Source organism: Salvelinus fontinalis, unplaced genomic scaffold (genome assembly GCF_029448725.1).
Source record: "Salvelinus fontinalis isolate EN_2023a unplaced genomic scaffold, ASM2944872v1 scaffold_0047, whole genome shotgun sequence".
Taxonomy (NCBI): domain Eukaryota; kingdom Metazoa; phylum Chordata; class Actinopteri; order Salmoniformes; family Salmonidae; genus Salvelinus; species Salvelinus fontinalis.
In genome coordinates, this window is record NW_026600256.1 from 26974 (window position 1) to 49000 (window position 22027).

At 39.9% G+C, this 22027-nt stretch overlaps 1 protein-coding gene across 1 annotated transcript in view; it reads right to left on the reverse strand.

The window, feature by feature from the left end:
- The window catches only part of LOC129842523 (beta-1-syntrophin-like), a 57173-nt gene that overhangs the window by 16497 nt on the left and 18649 nt on the right, over positions 1-22027 (reverse strand). Inside the window, exon 2 of the mRNA XM_055911099.1 lies at positions 16955-17171. Coding sequence (XP_055767074.1) covers positions 16955-17171 — 217 coding nt within the window. The remainder of the gene's footprint in view (positions 1-16954; positions 17172-22027) is intronic.

Here is a 22027-nt window from a genome sequence, read left to right on the forward strand (position 1 = left end):
GTTTCTCTACGGTTAATTAAGGTAGGCTATGTGTGTCAGATAGAAACCGTTTCTCTACGGTTAATTAAGGTAGACTATGTGTGTCAGATAGAAACCGTTTCTCTACGGTTAATTAAGGTAGACTATGTGTGTCATATAGAAACTGTTTCTCTATGTTAATTAAGGTAGGCTATGTGTGTCAGATAGAAACTGTTTCTCTATGTTAATTAAGGTAGGCTATGTGTGTCATATAGAAACCGTTTCTCTACGGTTAATTAAGGTAGGCTATGTGTGTCAGATAGAAACTGTTTCTCTATGTTAATTAAGGTAGGCTATGTGTCAGATAGAAACTGTTTCTCTATGTTAATTAAGGTAGGCTATGTGTGTCATATAGAAACTGTTTCTCTACGGTTAATTAAGGTAGACTATGTGTGTCTGATAGAAACCGTTTCTCTATGTTAATTAAGGTAGGCTATGTGTGTCTGATAGAAACCGTTTCTCTACGGTTAATTAAGGTAGACTATGTGTGTCTGATAGAAACCGTTTCTCTACGGTTAAATAAGGTAGACTATGTGTGTCAGATAGAAACCGTTTCTCTACGTTAATTAAGGTAGACTATGTGTGTCAGATAAAAACCGTTTCTCTACGTTAATTAAGGTAGGCTATGTGTGTCAGATAGAAACCGTTTCTCTATGGTTAATTAAGGTAGGCTCTGTGTGTCAGATAGAAACCGTTTCTCTATGTTAATTAAGGTAGGCTCTGTGTGTCTGATAGAAACCGTTTCTCTATGGTTAATTAAGGTAGGCTATGTGTGTCTGATAGAAACCGTTTCTCTACGGTTAATTAAGGTAGGCTCTGTGTGTCAGATAGAAACCGTTTCTCTACGGTTAATTAAGGTAGGCTATGTGTGTCTGATAGAAACCGTTTCTCTACGGTTAATTAAGGTAGGATATGTGTGTCAGATAGAAACTGTTTCTCTATGTTAATTAAGGTAGGCTATGTGTGTCAGATAGAAACCGTTTCTCTATGGTTAATTAAGGTAGGCTATGTGTGTCAGATAGAAACCGTTTCTCTATGTTAATTAAGGTAGGATATGTGTGTCAGATAGAAACCGTTTCTCTATGTTAATTAAGGTAGGCTATGTGTGTCAGATAGAAACCGTTTCTCTACGGTTAATTAAGGTAGGCTATGTGTGTCAGATAGAAACCGTTTCTCTATGTTAATTAAGGTAGGCTATGTGTGTCAGATAGAAACCGTTTCTCTATGTTAATTAAGGTAGGCTATGTGTGTCAGATAGAAACCGTTTCTCTACGGTTAATTAAGGTAGGCTATGTGTGTCATATAGAAACCGTTTCTCTACGGTTAATTAAGGTAGGCTATGTGTGTCAGATAGAAACTGTTTCTCTATGTTAATTAAGGTAGGCTATGTGTGTCAGATAGAAACTGTTTCTCTATGTTAATTAAGGTAGGCTATGTGTGTCATATAGAAACCATTTCTCTACGGTTAATTAAGGTAGACTATGTGTGTCTGATAGAAACCGTTTCTCTACGGTTAATTAAGGTAGGCTATGTGTGTCTGATAGAAACCGTTTCTCTACGGTTAATTAAGGTAGGCTATGTGTGTCTGATAGAAACCGTTTCTCTATGTTAATTAAGGTAGGCTATGTGTGTCTGATAGAAACCGTTTCTCTACGGTTAATTAAGGTAGGCTATGTGTGTCAGATAGAAACCGTTTCTCTACGGTTAATTAAGGTAGGCTATGTGTGTCAGATAGAAACCGTTTCTCTACATTAATTAAGGTAGGCTATGTGTGTCTGATAGAAACCGTTTCTCTACGGTTAATTAAGGTAGGCTATGTGTGTCTGATAGAAACCGTTTCTCTACGGTTAATTAAGGTAGGCTATGTGTGTCTGATAGAAACCGTTTCTCTACGGTTAATTAAGGTAGGCTATGTGTGTCTGATAGAAACCGTTTCTCTACGGTTAATTAAGGTAGGCTATGTGTGTCTGATAGAAACCATTTCTCTACGGTTAATTAAGGTAGGCTATGTGTCTGATAGAAACCGTTTCTCTACGGTTAATTAAGGTAGGCTATGTGTGTCAGATAGAAACCGTTTCTCTACGGTTTATTAAGGTAGGCTATGTGTTTCAGATAGAAACCGTTTCTCTACGGTTTATTAAGGTAGGCTATGTGTGTCAGATAGAAATCGTTTCTCTACGGTTTATTAAGGTAGGCTATGTGTGTCAGATAGAAACCGTTTCTCTACGGTTAATTAAGGTAGGCTATGTGTGTCAGATAGAAACCGTTTCTCTATGGTTAATTAAGGTAGGCTATGTGTGTCAGATAGAAACCGTTTCTCTATGTTAATTAAGGTAGGCTATGTGTGTCAGAAACCGTTTCTCTATGTTAATTAAGGTAGGCTATGTGTGTCAGATAGAAACCGTTTCTCTATGTTAATTAAGGTAGGCTATGTGTGTCAGATAGAAACCTTTTCTCTACGGTTAATTAAGGTAGGCTATGTGTGTCAGATAGAAACCGTTTCTCTATGTTAATTAAGGTAGGCTATGTGTGTCAGATAGAAACCGTTTCTCTATGTTAATTAAGGTAGGCTATGTGTGTCAGATAGAAACCGTTTCTCTATGTTAATTAAGGTAGGCTATGTGTGTCAGATAGAAACCGTTTCTCTACGGTTAATTAAGGTAGGCTATGTGTGTCAGATAGAAACCGTTTCTCTACGGTTAATTAAGGTAGGCTATGTGTGTCAGATAGAAACCGTTTCTCTATGTTAATTAAGGTAGGCTATGTGTGTCAGATAGAAACCGTTTCTCTATGTTAATTAAGGTAGGCTATGTGTGTCAGATAGAAACCGTTTCTCTACGGTTAATTAAGGTAGGCTATGTGTGTCTGATAGAAACCGTTTCTCTACGGTTAATTAAGGTAGGCTATGTGTGTCTGATAGAAACCATTTCTCTACGGTTAATTAAGGTAGGCTATGTGTCTGATAGAAACCGTTTCTCTACGGTTAATTAAGGTAGGCTATGTGTGTCAGATAGAAACCGTTTCTCTACGGTTAATTAAGGTAGACTATGTGTGTCAGATAGAAACCGTTTCTCTACGGTTAATTAAGGTAGACTATGTGTGTCATATAGAAACTGTTTCTCTATGTTAATTAAGGTAGGCTATGTGTGTCAGATAGAAACTGTTTCTCTATGTTAATTAAGGTAGGCTATGTGTGTCATATAGAAACCGTTTCTCTACGGTTAATTAAGGTAGGCTATGTGTGTCAGATAGAAACTGTTTCTCTATGTTAATTAAGGTAGGCTATGTGTCAGATAGAAACTGTTTCTCTATGTTAATTAAGGTAGGCTATGTGTGTCATATAGAAACTGTTTCTCTACGGTTAATTAAGGTAGACTATGTGTGTCTGATAGAAACCGTTTCTCTATGTTAATTAAGGTAAGCTATGTGTGTCTGATAGAAACCGTTTCTCTACGGTTAATTAAGGTAGACTATGTGTGTCTGATAGAAACCGTTTCTCTACGGTTAATTAAGGTAGACTATGTGTGTCAGATAGAAACCGTTTCTCTACGTTAATTAAGGTAGACTATGTGTGTCAGATAAAAACCGTTTCTCTACGTTAATTAAGGTAGACTATGTGTGTCAGATAGAAACCGTTTCTCTATGGTTAATTAAGGTAGGCTCTGTGTGTCAGATAGAAACCGTTTCTCTATGTTAATTAAGGTAGGCTCTGTGTGTCAGATAGAAACCGTTTCTCTATGGTTAATTAAGGTAGGCTATGTGTGTCTGTTAGAAACCGTTTCTCTACGGTTAATTAAGGTAGGCTCTGTGTGTCAGATAGAAACCGTTTCTCTACGGTTAATTAAGGTAGGCTATGTGTGTCTGATAGAAACCGTTTCTCTACGGTTAATTAAGGTAGGATATGTGTGTCAGATAGAAACTGTTTCTCTATGTTAATTAAGGTAGGCTATGTGTGTCAGATAGAAACCGTTTCTCTATGGTTAATTAAGGTAGGCTATGTGTGTCAGATAGAAACCGTTTCTCTATGTTAATTAAGGTAGGCTATGTGTGTCAGATAGAAACCGTTTCTCTATGTTAATTAAGGTAGGCTATGTGTGTCAGATAGAAACCGTTTCTCTACGGTTAATTAAGGTAGGCTATGTGTGTCAGATAGAAACCGTTTCTCTATGTTAATTAAGGTAGGCTATGTGTGTCAGATAGAAACCGTTTCTCTATGTTAATTAAGGTAGGCTATGTGTGTCAGATAGAAACCGTTTCTCTACGGTTAATTAAGGTAGGCTATGTGTGTCATATAGAAACCGTTTCTCTACGGTTAATTAAGGTAGGCTATGTGTGTCAGATAGAAACTGTTTCTCTATGTTAATTAAGGTAGGCTATGTGTGTCAGATGGAAACTGTTTCTCTATGTTAATTAAGGTAGGCTATGTGTGTCATATAGAAACCATTTCTCTACGGTTAATTAAGGTAGACTATGTGTGTCTGATAGAAACCGTTTCTCTACGGTTAATTAAGGTAGGCTATGTGTGTCTGATAGAAACCGTTTCTCTACGGTTAATTAAGGTAGGCTATGTGTGTCTGATAGAAACCGTTTCTCTATGTTAATTAAGGTAGGCTATGTGTGTCTGATAGAAACCGTTTCTCTACGGTTAATTAAGGTAGGCTATGTGTGTCAGATAGAAACCGTTTCTCTACGGTTAATTAAGGTAGGCTATGTGTGTCAGATAGAAACCGTTTCTCTACATTAATTAAGGTAGGCTATGTGTGTCTGATAGAAACCGTTTCTCTACGGTTAATTAAGGTAGGCTATGTGTGTCTGATAGAAACCGTTTCTCTACGGTTAATTAAGGTAGGCTATGTGTGTCTGATAGAAACCGTTTCTCTATGTTAATTAAGGTAGGCTATGTGTGTCTGATAGAAACCATTTCTCTACGGTTACTTAAGGTAGGCTATGTGTGTCTGATAGAAACCGTTTCTCTACGGTTAATTAAGGTAGGCTATGTGTGTCTGATAGAAACCATTTCTCTACGGTTAATTAAGGTAGGCTATGTGTCTGATAGAAACCGTTTCTCTACGGTTAATTAAGGTAGGCTATGTGTGTCAGATAGAAACCGTTTCTCTACGGTTTATTAAGGTAGGCTATGTGTGTCAGATAGAAACCGTTTCTCTACGGTTTATTAAGGGAGGCTATGTGTGTCAGATAGAAATCGTTTCTCTACGGTTTATTAAGGTAGGCTATGTGTGTCAGATAGAAACCGTTTCTCTACGGTTAATTAAGGTAGGCTATGTGTGTCAGATAGAAACCGTTTCTCTATGGTTAATTAAGGTAGGCTATGTGTGTCAGATAGAAACCGTTTCTCTATGTTAATTAAGGTAGGCTATGTGTGTCAGATAGAAACCGTTTCTCTATGTTAATTAAGGTAGGCTATGTGTGTCAGATAGAAACCGTTTCTCTATGTTAATTAAGGTAGGCTATGTGTGTCAGATAGAAACCTTTTCTCTACGGTTAATTAAGGTAGGCTATGTGTGTCAGATAGAAACCGTTTCTCTATGTTAATTAAGGTAGGCTATGTGTGTCAGATAGAAACCGTTTCTCTATGTTAATTAAGGTAGGCTATGTGTGTCAGATAGAAACCGTTTCTCTACGGTTAATTAAGGTAGGCTATGTGTGTCAGATAGAAACCGTTTCTCTACGGTTAATTAAGGTAGACTATGTGTGTCAGATAGAAACCGTTTCTCTACGGTTAATTAAGGTAGACTATGTGTGTCATATAGAAACTGTTTCTCTATGTTAATTAAGGTAAGCTATGTGTGTCAGATAGAAACTGTTTCTCTATGTTAATTAAGGTAGGCTATGTGTGTCATATAGAAACCGTTTCTCTACGGTTAATTAAGGTAGGCTATGTGTGTCAGATAGAAACTGTTTCTCTATGTTAATTAAGGTAGGCTATGTGTCAGATAGAAACTGTTTCTCTATGTTAATTAAGGTAGGCTATGTGTGTCATATAGAAACTGTTTCTCTACGGTTAATTAAGGTAGACTATGTGTGTCTGATAGAAACCGTTTCTCTACGGTTAATTAAGGTAGGCTATGTGTGTCTGATAGAAACCGTTTCTCTACGGTTAATTAAGGTAGGCTATGTGTGTCTGATAGAAACCGTTTCTCTACGGTTAATTAAGGTAGACTATGTGTGTCTGATAGAAACCGTTTCTCTACGGTTAATTAAGGTAGGCTATGTGTGTCTGATAGAAACCGTTTCTCTACGGTTAATTAAGGTAGGCTATGTGTTTCTGATAGAAACCGTTTCTCTACGGTTAATTAAGGTAGGCTATGTGTGTCAGATAATTAACCATAGAGAAACGGTTTGACACACATAGCCTACCTTAATTAACCGTAGAGAAATGGTTTCTATCAGACACACATAGCCTAGCTTAATTAACATAGAGAAACGGTTTCAATATGACACACATAGCCTACCTTAATTAACCGTAGAGAAACGGTTTCTGACACACATAGCCTACCTTAGAAACCGTTTCTCTATGTTAATTAAGGTAGGCTATGTGTGTCTGATAGAAACCGTTTCTCTACGGTTAATTAAGGTAGGCTATGTGTTTCTGATAGAAACCGTTTCTCTATGTTAATTAATGTAGGCTATGTGTGTCTGATAGAAACCGTTTCTCTACGGTTAATTAAGGTAGGCTATGTGTGTCAGATAGAAACCGTTTCTCTACGGTTAATTAAGGTAGGCTATGTGTGTCTGATAGAAACCGTTTCTCTGTGGTTAATTAAGGTAGGCTATGTGTGTCTGATAGAAACCGTTTCTCTATGTTAATTAAGGTAGGCTATGTGTGTCAGATAGAAACCGTTTCTCTATGTTAATTAAGGTAGGCTATGTGTGTCTGATAGAAACCGTTTCTCTACGGTTAATTAAGGTAGGCTATGTGTGTCAGATAGAAACCGTTTCTCTACGGTTAATTAAGGTAGGCTATGTGTGTCAGATAGAAACCGTTTCTCTATGGTTAATTAAGGTAGGCTATGTGTGTCTGATAGAAACCGTTTCTCTATGGTTAATTAAGGTAGGCTATGTGTGTCAGATAGAAACTGTTTCTCTATGTTAATTAAGGTAGGCTATGTGTGTCAGATAGAAACCGTTTCTCTATGTTAATTAAGGTAGGCTATGTGTGTCTGATAGAAAACGTTTCTCTACGGTTAATTAAGGTAGGCTATGTGTGTCAGATAGAAACCGTTTCTCTACGGTTAATTAAGGTAGGCTTTGTGTGTCTGATAGAAACCGTTTCTCTGTGGTTAATTAAGGTAGGCTATGTGTGTCTGATAGAAACCGTTTCTCTATGTTAATTAAGGTAGGCTATGTGTGTCATATAGAAACCGTTTCTCTATGTTAATTAAGGTAGGCTATGTGTGTCAGATAGAAACCGTTTCTCTATGTTAATTAAGGTAGACTATGTGTGTCAGATAGAAACCGTTTCTCTATGTTAATTAAGGTAGGCTATGTGTGTCTGATAGAAACCGTTTCTCTATGTTAATTAAGGTAGGCTATGTGTGTCAGATAGAAACCGTTTCTCTATGTTAATTAAGGTAGGCTATGTGTGTCTGATAGAAACCGTTTCTCTACGGTTAATTAAGGTAGGCTATGTGTGTCAGATAGAAACCGTTTCTCTATGTTAATTAAGGTAGGCTATGTGTGTCAGATAGAAACTGTTTCTCTATGTTAATTAAGGTAGGCTATGTGTCAGATAGAAACTGTTTCTCTATGTTAATTAAGGTAGGCTATGTGTGTCATATAGAAACTGTTTCTCTACGGTTAATTAATGTAGACTATGTGTGTCTGATAGAAACCGTTTCTCTACGGTTAATTATGGTAGGCTATGTGTGTCTGATAGAAACCGTTTCTCTACGGTTAATTAAGGTAGGCTATGTGTGTCTTATAGAAACCGTTTCTCTACGGTTAATTAAGGTAGACTATGTGTGTCTGATAGAAACCGTTTCTCTACGGTTAATTAAGGTAGGCTATGTGTGTCTGATAGAAACCGTTTCTCTACGGTTAATTAAGGTAGGCTATGTGTTTCTGATAGAAACCGTTTCTCTACGGTTAATTAAGGTAGGCTATGTGTGTCAGATAATTAACCATAGAGAAACGGTTTGACACACATAGCCTACCTTAATTAACCGTAGAGAAATGGTTTCTATCAGACACACATAGCCTACCTTAATTAACATAGAGAAACGGTTTCAATATGACACACATAGCCTACCTTAATTAACCGTAGAGAAACGGTTTCTATCAGACACACATAGCCTACTTTAATTAACATAGAGAAACGGTTTCTATCTGACACACATAGCCTACCTTAATTAACCGTAGAGAAACGGTTTCTGACACACATAGCCTACCTTAGAAACCGTTTCTCTATGTTAATTAAGGTAGGCTATGTGTGTCTGATAGAAACCGTTTCTCTACGGTTAATTAAGGTAGGCTATGTGTTTCTGATAGAAACCGTTTCTCTATGTTAATTAAGGTAGGCTATGTGTGTCTGATAGAAACCGTTTCTCTACGGTTAATTAACGTAGGCTATGTGTGTCAGATAGAAACCGTTTCTCTATGTTAATTAAGGTAGGCTATGTGTGTCAGATAGAAACTGTTTCTCTATGTTAATTAAGGTAGGCTATGTGTCAGATAGAAACTGTTTCTCTATGTTAATTAAGGTAGGCTATGTGTGTCATATAGAAACTGTTTCTCTACGGTTAATTAATGTAGACTATGTGTGTCTGATAGAAACCGTTTCTCTACGGTTAATTATGGTAGGCTATGTGTGTCTGATAGAAACCGTTTCTCTACGGTTAATTAAGGTAGGCTATGTGTGTCTGATAGAAACCGTTTCTCTACGGTTAATTAAGGTAGACTATGTGTGTCTGATAGAAACCGTTTCTCTACGGTTAATTAAGGTAGGCTATGTGTGTCTGATAGAAACCGTTTCTCTACGGTTAATTAAGGTAGGCTATGTGTTTCTGATAGAAACCGTTTCTCTACGGTTAATTAAGGTAGGCTATGTGTGTCAGATAATTAACCATAGAGAAACGGTTTGACACACATAGCCTACCTTAATTAACCGTAGAGAAACGGTTTCTATCAGACACACATAGCCTACTTTAATTAACATAGAGAAACGGTTTCTATCTGACACACATAGCCTACCTTAATTAACCGTAGAGAAACGGTTTCTGACACACATAGCCTACCTTAGAAACCGTTTCTCTATGTTAATTAAGGTAGGCTATGTGTGTCTGATAGAAACCGTTTCTCTACGGTTAATTAAGGTAGGCTATGTGTTTCTGATAGAAACCGTTTCTCTATGTTAATTAAGGTAGGCTATGTGTGTCTGATAGAAACCGTTTCTCTACGGTTAATTAAGGTAGGCTATGTGTGTCAGATAGAAACCGTTTCTCTACGGTTAATTAAGGTAGGCTATGTGTGTCTGATAGAAACCGTTTCTCTGTGGTTAATTAAGGTAGGCTATGTGTGTCTGATAGAAACCGTTTCTCTATGTTAATTAAGGTAGGCTATGTGTGTCAGATAGCCTACCTTAATTAACATAGAGAAACGGTTTCTATCTGACACACATAGCCTACCTTAATTAACATAGAGAAACGGTTTCTATCAGACACACATAGCCTACCTTAATTAACCACAGAGAAACGGTTTCTATCAGACACACATAGCCTACCTTAATTAACCGTAGAGAAACGGTTTCTATCTGACACACATAGCCTACCTTAATTAACCGTAGAGAAACGGTTTCTATCAGACACACATAGCCTACCTTAATTAACATAGAGAAACGGTTTCTATCAGAAACACATAGCCTACCTTAATTAACCGTAGAGAAACGGTTTCTATCAGACACACATAGCCTACCTTAATTAACATAGAGAAACGGTTTCTAAGGTAGGCTATGTGTGTCAGAAACCGTTTCTCTACGGTTAATTAAGGTAGGCTATGTGTGTCAGATAGAAACCGTTTCTCTATGTTAATTAAAGTAGGCTATGTGTGTCTGATAGAAACCGTTTCTCTACGGTTAATTAAGGTAGGCTATGTGTGTCAAACCGTTTCTCTATGGTTAATTATCTGACACACATAGCCTACCTTAATTAACCGTAGAGAAACGGTTTCTATCAGAAACACATAGCCTACCTTAATTAACCGTAGAGAAACGGTTTCTATCAGACACACATAGCCTACCTTAATTAACCGTAGAGAAACGGTTTCTATCAGACACACATAGTCTACCTTAATTAACCGTAGAGAAACGGTTTCTATCAGACACACATAGCCTACCTTAATTAACCGTAGAGAAACGGTTTCTATCAGACACACATAGCCTACCATAATTAACCGTAGAGAAACGGTTTCTATCAGACACACATAGCCTACCTTAATTAACATAGAGAAACGGTTTCAATATGACACACATAGCCTACCTTAATTAACCGTAGAGAAACGGTTTCTATCAGACACACATAGCCTACTTTAATTAACATAGAGAAACGGTTTCTATCTGACACACATAGCCTACCTTAATTAACCGTAGAGAAACGGTTTCTGACACACATAGCCTACCTTAGAAACCGTTTCTCTATGTTAATTAAGGTAGGCTATGTGTGTCTGATAGAAACCGTTTCTCTACGGTTAATTAAGGTAGGCTATGTGTTTCTGATAGAAACCGTTTCTCTATGTTAATTAAGGTAGGCTATGTGTGTCTGATAGAAACCGTTTCTCTACGGTTAATTAACGTAGGCTATGTGTGTCAGATAGAAACCGTTTCTCTATGTTAATTAAGGTAGGCTATGTGTGTCAGATAGAAACTGTTTCTCTATGTTAATTAAGGTAGGCTATGTGTCAGATAGAAACTGTTTCTCTATGTTAATTAAGGTAGGCTATGTGTGTCATATAGAAACTGTTTCTCTACGGTTAATTAATGTAGACTATGTGTGTCTGATAGAAACCGTTTCTCTACGGTTAATTATGGTAGGCTATGTGTGTCTGATAGAAACCGTTTCTCTACGGTTAATTAAGGTAGGCTATGTGTGTCTGATAGAAACCGTTTCTCTACGGTTAATTAAGGTAGACTATGTGTGTCTGATAGAAACCGTTTCTCTACGGTTAATTAAGGTAGGCTATGTGTGTCTGATAGAAACCGTTTCTCTACGGTTAATTAAGGTAGGCTATGTGTTTCTGATAGAAACCGTTTCTCTACGGTTAATTAAGGTAGGCTATGTGTGTCAGATAATTAACCATAGAGAAACGGTTTGACACACATAGCCTACCTTAATTAACCGTAGAGAAACGGTTTCTATCAGACACACATAGCCTACTTTAATTAACATAGAGAAACGGTTTCTATCTGACACACATAGCCTACCTTAATTAACCGTAGAGAAACGGTTTCTGACACACATAGCCTACCTTAGAAACCGTTTCTCTATGTTAATTAAGGTAGGCTATGTGTGTCTGATAGAAACCGTTTCTCTACGGTTAATTAAGGTAGGCTATGTGTTTCTGATAGAAACCGTTTCTCTATGTTAATTAAGGTAGGCTATGTGTGTCTGATAGAAACCGTTTCTCTACGGTTAATTAAGGTAGGCTATGTGTGTCAGATAGAAACCGTTTCTCTACGGTTAATTAAGGTAGGCTATGTGTGTCTGATAGAAACCGTTTCTCTGTGGTTAATTAAGGTAGGCTATGTGTGTCTGATAGAAACCGTTTCTCTATGTTAATTAAGGTAGGCTATGTGTGTCAGATAGAAACCGTTTCTCTATGTTAATTAAGGTAGGCTATGTGTGTCTGATAGAAACCGTTTCTCTACGGTTAATTAAGGTAGGCTATGTGTGTCAGATAGAAACCGTTTCTCTATGTTAATTAAGGTAGGCTATGTGTGTCAGATAGAAACCGTTTCTCTATGGTTAATTAAGGTAGGCTATGTGTGTCTGATAGAAACCGTTTCTCTATGGTTAATTAAGGTAGGCTATGTGTGTCAGATAGAAACTGTTTCTCTATGTTAATTAAGGTAGGCTATGTGTGTCAGATAGAAACCGTTTCTCTGTGGTTAATTAAGGTAGGCTATGTGTGTCTGATAGAAACCGTTTCTCTATGTTAATTAAGGTAGGCTATGTGTGTCATATAGAAACCGTTTCTCTATGTTAATTAAGGTAGGCTATGTGTGTCAGATAGAAACTGTTTCTCTATGTTAATTAAGGTAGACTATGTGTGTCAGATAGAAACCGATTCTCTATGTTAATTAAGGTAGGCTATGTGTGTCTGATAGAAACCGTTTCTCAATGGTTAATTAAGGTAGGCTATGTGTGTCTGATAGAAACCGTTTCTCTATGTTAATTAAGGTAGGCTATGTGTGTCTGATAGAAACCGTTTCTCTACGGTTAATTAAGGTAGGCTATGTGTGTCAGATAGAAACCGTTTCTCTATGTTAATTAAGGTAGGCTATGTGTGTCAGATAGAAACCGTTTCTCTATGGTTAATTAAGGTAGGCTATTTGTGTCTGATAGAAACCGTTTCTCAATGGTTAATTAAGGTAGGCTATGTGTGTCTGATAGAAACCATTTCTCTACGGTTACTTAAGGTAGGCTATGTGTGTCTGATAGAAACCGTTTCTCTACGGTTACTTAAGGTAGGCTATGTGTGTCTGATAGAAACCGTTTCTCTACGGTTAATTAAGGTAGGCTATGTGTGTCTGATAGAAACCGTTTCTCTACGGTTAATTAAGGTAGGCTATGTGTGTCTGATAGAAACCGTTTCTCTACGGTTTATTAAGGTAGGCTATGTGTGTCAGATAGAAACCGTTTCTCTACGGTTTATTAAGGTAGGCTATGTGTGTCAGATAGAAACCGTTTCTCTACGGTTTATTAAGGTAGGCTATGTGTGTCAGATAGAAACCGTTTCTCTACGGTTTATTAAGGTAGGCTATGTGTGTCAGATAGAAACCGTTTCTCTACGGTTAATTAAGGTAGGCTATGTGTGTCAGATAGAAACCGTTTCTCTATGGTTAATTAAGGTAGGCTATGTGTGTCAGATAGAAACCGTTTCTCTATGTTAATTAAGGTAGGCTATGTGTGTCAGATAGAAACCGTTTCTCTATGTTAATTAAGGTAGGCTATGTGTGTCAGATAGAAACCGTTTCTCTACGGTTAATTAAGGTAGGCTATGTGTGTCAGATAGAAACCGTTTCTCTATGTTAATTAAGGTAGACTATGTGTGTCAGATAGAAACCGTTTCTCTACGGTTAATTAAGGTAGATTATGTGTGTCATATAGAAACTGTTTCTCTATGTTAATTAAGGTAGGCTATGTGTGTCAGATAGAAACGGTTTCTCTATGTTAATTAAGGTAGGCTATGTGTGTCATATAGAAACCGTTTCTCTACGGTTAATTAAGGTAGGCTATGTGTGTCAGATAGAAACTGTTTCTCTATGTTAATTAAGGTAGGCTATGTGTGTCAGATAGAAACTGTTTCTCTATGTTAATTAAGGTAGATAAGTGTGTCATATAGAAACCGTTTCTCTACGGTTAATTAAGGTAGACTATGTGTGTCTGATAGAAACCGTTTCTCTACGGTTAATTAAGGTAGGCTATGTGTGTCTGATAGAAACCGTTTCTCTACGGTTAATTAAGGTAGGCTATGTGTGTCTGATAGAAACCGTTTCTCTACGGTTAATTAAGGTAGACTATGTGTGTCTGATAGAAACCGTTTCTCTACGGTTAATTAAGGTAGGCTATGTGTGTCTGATAGAAACCGTTTCTCTACGGTTAATTAAGGTAGGCTATGTGTGTCTGATAGAAACCGTTTCTCTACGGTTAATTAAGGTAGGCTATGTGTGTCAGATAATTAACCATAGAGAAACGGTTTGACACACATAGCCTACCTTAATTAACCGTAGAGAAATGGTTTCTATCAGACACACATAGCCTACCTTAATTAACATAGAGAAACGGTTTCTATATGACACACATAGCCTACCTTAGAAACCGTTTCTCTACGGTTAATTATCAGACACACATAGCCTACTTTAATTAACATAGAGAAACGGTTTCTATCTGACACACATAGCCTACCTTAATTAACCGTAGAGAAACGGTTTCTGACACACATAGTCTACCATAGAAACCGTTTCTCTACGGTTAATTAAGGTAGGCTATGTGTGTCTGATAAAAACCGTTTCTCTACGGTTAATTAAGGTAGGCTATGTGTGTCAGATAGAAACCGTTTCTCTACGGTTAATTAAGGTAGGCTATGTGTGTCTGATAGAAACCGTTTCTCTGTGGTTAATTAAGGTAGGCTATGTGTGTCTGATAGAAACCGTTTCTCTATGTTAATTAAGGTAGGCTATGTGTGTCAGATAGAAACCGTTTCTCTATGTTAATTAAGGTAGGCTATGTGTGTCTGATAGAAACCGTTTCTCTACGGTTAATTAAGGTAGGCTATGTGTGTCAGATAGAAACCGTTTCTCTATGTTAATTAAGGTAGGCTATGTGTGTCAGATAGAAACCGTTTCTCTATGGTTAATTAAGGTAGGCTATGTGTGTCTGATAGAAACCGTTTCTCTATGGTTAATTAAGGTAGGCTATGTGTGTCAGATAGAAACTGTTTCTCTATGTTAATTAAGGTAGGCTATGTGTGTCAGATAGAAACCGTTTCTCTATGTTAATTAAGGTAGGCTATGTGTGTCTGATAGAAACCGTTTCTCTACGGTTAATTAAGGTAGGCTATGTGTGTCAGATAGAAACCGTTTCTCTACGGTTAATTAAGGTAGGCTATGTGTGTCTGATAGAAACCGTTTCTCTGTGGTTAATTAAGGTAGGCTATGTGTGTCTGATAGAAACCGTTTCTCTATGTTAATTAAGGTAGGCTATGTGTGTCATATAGAAACCGTTTCTCTATGTTAATTAAGGTAGGCTATGTGTGTCATATAGAAACCGTTTCTCTACGGTTAATTAAGGTAGACTATGTGTGTCTGATAGAAACCGTTTCTCTACGGTTAATTAAGGTAGGCTATGTGTGTCTGATAGAAACCGTTTCTCTACGGTTAATTAAGGTAGGCTATGTGTGTCTGATAGAAACCGTTTCTCTACGGTTAATTAAGGTAGACTATGTGTGTCTGATAGAAACCGTTTCTCTACGGTTAATTAAGGTAGGCTATGTGTGTCTGATAGAAACCGTTTCTCTACGGTTAATTAAGGTAGGCTATGTGTGTCTGATAGAAACCGTTTCTCTACGGTTAATTAAGGTAGACTATGTGTGTCTGATAGAAACCGTTTCTCTACGGTTAATTAAGGTAGGCTATGTGTGTCTGATAGAAACCGTTTCTCTACGGTTAATTAAGGTAGGCTATGTGTGTCTGATAGAAACCGTTTCTCTATGTTAATTAAGGTAGGCTATGTGTGTCTGATAGAAACCGTTTCTCTACGGTTAATTAAGGTAGGCTATGTGTGTCAGATAGAAACCGTTTCTCTATGTTAATTAAGGTAGGCTATGTGTGTCAGATAGAAACCGTTTCTCTATGGTTAATTAAGGTAGGCTATGTGTGTCTGATAGAAACCGTTTCTCTATGGTTAATTAAGGTAGGCTATGTGTGTCAGATAGAAACTGTTTCTCTATGTTAATTAAGGTAGGCTATGTGTGTCAGATAGAAACCGTTTCTCTATGTTAATTAAGGTAGGCTATGTGTGTCTGATAGAAACCGTTTCTCTACGGTTAATTAAGGTAGGCTATGTGTGTCTGATAGAAACCGTTTCTCTACGGTTAATTAAGGTAGGATATGTGTGTCTGACTGTTTGAGCATGGTATTAATTATACTAACCTAAATGACAGCGTGAAATGAAGGAAGCCTGTACAGAATACAAATATTCCAAAACATGCTTCCTGTTTGCAACAAGGCACTAAAGTAAAACTGCAAAACATGTGGCAAAGAAATTAACTTCATGTCCTGAATACAAAGCGTTATGTTTGGGCCAAATCCAACACAACACATTAATGAGTACCACGCTTCATCATTTCAAGCATGGTGGTGGCTGCATCATGTTATGGGTATGCTTGTTATCGGCAAGGATTATGGAGATTTCAGGATAAAAATAAACAAGATAGAGCTAAGCACAAGCAAAATCCTAGATGAAAACCTTGTTCAGTCTGCTTTCCAACAGACACTGGGAGACAAGTTCACCTCACAGCAGGACAATAACCTAAAACATAAGGCCAAATATATACTGGAGTTGCTAACCAAGAAGATAGTGAATGTTCCTGAGTGGCCTAGTTACAGTTTTGACTTATATCAGCTTGAAAATCTATGGCAAGACTTGAACATGGCTGGATAGCAATGATCAACAATCAACTTGACAGAGCTTGAAGAATTTAAAAAAAGAATACTGTGCAAATATTGTACAATCCAGGTACCCAGAAAGACTCACAGCTGTAATCACTGCAAAATGTGATTCCAACATGTATTGAGGCTGGGTTTCTGTACAGCACTTTGTGACATCAGCTGATGTAAGAAGGGTTTTATAAATAATCATTTGATTGATTGATTATAAATACATTTGATTATTGACTTGATAAAAACATGTTTTCACTTTGTCATTATGTGTTATTGTGTGTAGACGGGTGGGCGGAAAAATCAATGGAATCCCTTTTGAATGCAGGCTGTAACACAACCAATTGTGGAATAAGTCAAGGGGTAGGAATACTTTCTGAAGGCACTGTATCTGGCAAAACACTAGCAATATAAATCCAATCAATTATAATTGTAGAAGTGTTACCCCACCTAGCTGTGCACCCCCTGCCGTTACGCCCCTGTGGATAATAATATACGGGGGGGAAACAGAATAACAGTGATACAGAATGATGCTGGAGCCTTTACCTGTTTTCAGGGTCCGGAGAAGTCATGCTCCTGGTGACGTAACACATCTTTAAGGGGATGTACCTCCTGTCCCCCTGTAGGGACATGGTGGGGGTGACGGGGACGTCACAGTGGGGGCTACCCAGCCTCGGAGACTCAGGTGGGGGCGTCTCCCAGCCTATCTCTGACACAGGAGAACCCTTCTTCACATAGGGGGTGGCTTCTCTCATGTACTTCACTGGAATATGAGAGGACGAGAATTATGAGTAAGCTTTTTCACAGCCTGTCTTGAGGCTGGCTTCCCACATGTACATCACTGGACCAACAAGACAAAGGAATAATTGACTATGTTTTCATTGGTAGAGAGGTCATGCCTTTACTGCTGTTGTTTTGGTGAGGATAGTGATGAGAGTCCTTGCCAACCTAACGTCAGTAGAGCTAGCTAGTGTCCTATAGAGGAGATTCATATGCAGACTCATAAAGTGACCCTGCTGTAACCCCACAATCTGTACCAGGCCGGCAGTGGTCCAATTATATTATACAGTTCTACTAGTGGTCCAGTTCTATTATACAGTTCTACTAGTGGTCCAGTTCTATTAGTGGTCCAATTATATTATACAGTTCTATTAGTGGTCCAATTATATTAGTGGTCCAGGTCTATTAGTGGTCCAGGTCTACTAGTGGTCCGGTTCTATTAGTGGTCCAGTTCTATTAGTGGTCCAGTTCTACTAGTGGTCCGGTTCTACTAGTGGTCCGGTTCTATTAGTGGTCCAGTTCTATTAGTGGTCCAGTTCTACTAGTGGTCCGGTTCTATTAGTGGTCCAGTTCTACTAGTGGTCCAGTTCTACTAGTGGTCCGGTTCTACTAGTGGTCCGGTTCTACTAGTGGTCCGGTTCTACTAGTGGTCCGGTTCTATTAGTGGTCCAGTTCTACTAGTGGTCCGGTTCTATTAGTGGTCCAGTTCTATTAGTGGTCCAGTTCTGCTAGTGGTCCGATTCTATTAGTGGTCCAGTTCTACTAGTGGTCCAGTTCTATTAGTGGTCCAGTTCTACTAGTGGTCCAGTTCTATTAGTGGTCCAGTTCTACTAGTGGTCCAGTTCTACTAGTGGTCCAGTTCTATTAGTGGTCCAGTTCTACTAGTGGTCCAGTTCTATTAGTGGTCCAGTTCTATTAGTGGTCCAGTTCTACTAGTGGTCCAGTTCTATTAGTGGTCCAGTTCTACCAGTGGTCCAGTTCTATTAGTGGTCCAGTTCTATTAGTGGTCCAGTTCTACTAGTGGTCCAGTTCTATTAGTGGTCCAGTTCTATTAGTGGTCCAGTTCTACCAGTGGTCCAGTTCTATTAGTGGTCCAGTTCTATTAGTGGTCCAGTTCTACTAGTGGTCCAGTTCTATTAGTGGTCCAGTTCTATTAATGGTCCAGTTCTATTAGTGGTCCAGTTCTATTAGTGGTCCAGTTCTATTAGTGGTCCAGTTCTACTAGTGGTCCAGTTCTATTATACAGTTCTACTAGTGGTCCAGTTCTATTAGTGGTCCAGTTCTATTAGTGGTCCAGTTCTACAAGTGGTCCAGTTCTATTAGTGGTCCAGTTCTACTAGTGGTCCAGTTCTATTAGTGGTCCAGTTCTACTAGTGGTCCAGTTCTATTAGTGGTCCAGTTCTATTAGTGGTCCAGTTCTACTAGTGGTCCAGTTCTATTAGTGGTCCAGTTCTATTGGTGGTCCAGTTCTATTAGTGGTCCAGTTCTATTGGTGGTCCAGTTCTATTAGTGGTCCAGTTCTGCTAGTGGTCCAGTTCTATTAGTGGTCCAGTTCTACTAGTGGTCCAGTTCTACTAGTGGTCCAGTTCTATTAGTGGTCCAGTTCTATTAGTGGTCCAGTTCTATTAGTGGTCCAGTTCTACTAGTGGTCCAGTTCTATTAGTGGTCCAGTTCTATTAGTGGTCCAGTTCTATTATCCAGTTCTACTAGTGGTCCAGTTGTACTAGTGGTCCAGTTCTATTAGTGGTCCAGTTCTATTAGTGGTCCAGTTCTATTAGTGGTCCAGTTCTATTAGTGGTCCAGTTCTATTATCCAGTTCTATTAGTGGTCCAGTTCTATTAGTGGTCCAGTTCTACTAGTGGTCCAGTTCTACTAGTGGTCCAGTTCTATTAGTGGTCCAGTTCTATTAGTGGTCCAGTTCTACTAGTGGTCCAGTTCTACTAGTGGTCCAGGTCTATTAGTGGTCCAGTTCTATTAGTGGTCCAGTTCTATTAGTGGTCCAGTTCTACTAGTGGTCCAGTTCTATTAGTGGTCCAGTTCTACTAGTGGTCCAGGTCTATTAGTGGTCCAGTTCTATTAGTGGTCCAGTTCTATTGGTGGTCCAGGTCTGTTAGAAGTGTTATTCCATTCTATAACGTGTTCTGAACTCACTTCTATGAGTCATAGCACAAATCATACCTTGTACCCAGTTTAACCCTTTCTGTGAACTCAAAGATATTGCCCCTCCATGGGAAAACGTTGATTGGCATTGTTTGAGAGGATTAGATGGATCGCTCCAAACATTGGATGTGAACCTGACCAACAGCTGAGAGATTAGAGCCATTAGAAGTATTCCACACCACACAAAAGGCAGTGATCTGCTTCCACCAACAGTGATCTGTCTGACTGCATTACATCAATCTCTAAGGAGAAGTGGCAATATATTGCAGAAATATATTAGGTTTTAACAGTTTATATTCCTAAATGATGGAGCTCTAAATGTATCAGCTGATAAACAGTTCTGGCATTCACTGTTCCGTATTACATTAATCCAAGGGGAAGGTTTCAGAGGATAATATGACAGAGATGTACTCAAAGGGTGTACAAACACGACACAGGAGGTTGGTGGAACCTTAATTGGGGAGGACGGGGCTCGTGGTAATGACTGGAGTGGAATGGTATCAAATACATCATACACATGGTTTCCATCCGTTTGATGCCATTCCATCAACTCCGTTTCGGCTATTATTAAGATCCGTCATCCCCTCAGAAACCTCCACTGAAACACGAGTACAGGCCCTGTTCATTAAGGAACGAAGTAAAGAAACCTCCACTGAAACACGAGAACAGGCCCTGTTCTTTAAGGAACAAAGTAAAGAAATCTCCACTGAAACACGAGAACAGGCCCTGTTCTTTAAGGAACAAAGTAAAGAAACCTCCACTGAAACACGAGGACTGGCCCTGTTTTTTAAGGAACGAAGTAAAGAAACCTCCACTGAAACATGAGTATAGGCCCTGTTCTTTAAGGAACAAAGTAAAGAAACTTCCACTGAAACACGAGGACAGAACCTGTTCTTTAAGGAACGAAGTAAAGAAACCTCCACTGAAACACGAGTACAGGCCCTGTTCTTTAAGGAACGAAGTAAAGAAACCTCCACTGAAACATGAGTACAGGCCCTGTTCTTGTCACGATCGTGTGGCGGATTAACGGACCAAAATGCAGCAGTTGGAAAATATGCCATCTTCTTTTATTTTAACACGAACGAAGATGAACACGACACAAAAACACTTTACAAACTAACAAAATAACAAAACGACCGTGAAGCTACAAACGTTGTGCACAAACATACAGGCTACTAACGTTCTTACATAGACAATTACCCACAATCAATGAGAGCCTATGGCTACCCTAAATAAGGCTCCCAATCAGAGACAACCGAAATCAGCTGTCTCTAATTGGGAACTCATTCAGGTAACCATAGACTCTCCTAGATAACTAACCAACATAGACAACTCTAGACATATACACTCAACACAAAACCATCTACTACACCCCATAACCCCTTTACCAAATAAACACCCAAAACCAACAAAACATAAACATTCCCCATGTCACACCCTGACCTAACTAAAATAATAAAGAAAACAAAGAATAATAAGGCCAGGGCGTGACATAACCCCCCCTTGAGGCGCGAACTCCGGGCGCACCATACACAGTCTAGGGGAGGGTCTGGGTGGGCTCCCCTCCACGGTGGCGGCTCCGGCTCTGGTCGTAGTCCCCACGTCACCACAGTACCTAACCACCTCCTAGGCCTCCTCCAAACGACCCCCCTCCACATTAACCCCATTGTATTAAGGGGCAGTTCCGGACTAAGGGACAGCTCCGGACTAAGGTCCAGTACCAGGGTAAGGGGCAGCACCAGGGTAAGGGGCAGCTCCGGACTGAAGAATGGCAGCTCCGGACTGAGGGACTGCAGCTCCGGACTGAGGGATGGCCCATGGCTGGCTGACGGATCTGGCTGCTCATGGCTAGCTGACGGATCTGGCTGCTCATGGCTAGCTGACGGATCTGGCTGCTCATGGCTAGCTGACGGATCTGGCTGCTCATGGCTAGCTGACGGATCTGGCTGCTCATGGCTGGCTGACGGATCTGGCTGCTCATGGCTGGCTGACGGATCTGGCTGCTCATGGCTAGCTGACGGATCTGGCTGCTCATGGCTGGCTGACTGATCTGGCTGCTCCTGTCTGGTTGGCGGCTCTGGCAGATCCTGTCTGGTTGGCGGCTCTGGCAGATCCTGTCTGGTTGGCGGCTCTGGCAGATCCTGTCTGGTTGGCGGCTCTGGCAGATCCTGTCTGACGGACGGCTCTAGCGGCTCCTGTCTGGCTGGCGGCTCTAGCGGCTCCTGTCTGGCGGACGGCTCAGTGGGCTCATGGCAGACGGGCGGCTTTGCAGGCTCATGGCAGACGGGCGGCTTTGCAGGCTCATTGCAGACGGATGGCTCAGATGGCGCTGGGGAGACGGATGGCTCAGATGGCGCTGGGGAGACGGATGGCTCAGATGGCGCTGGGGAGACGGATGGCTCAGATGGCGCTGGGGAGACGGGCAGTTCAGTCATTGCTGTGCAGACGGCAGACTCCTGCCGGCTGAGGCGCACTGTAGGCCTGGTGCGTGGTGCCGGGACTGGTGGCACCGGGCTGGGGACACGCATCTCAGGGCTAGTGCGGGGAGCAGGAACAGGGCATACTGGACCCTGGGGACGCACATTAGGCCTAGTGCGTGGGGCCGGAACTGGTGGTACCGGACTGGGGACACGCCTCTCAGGGCTAATGCGGGGAGCAGCAACAGGATGCACAGGACTC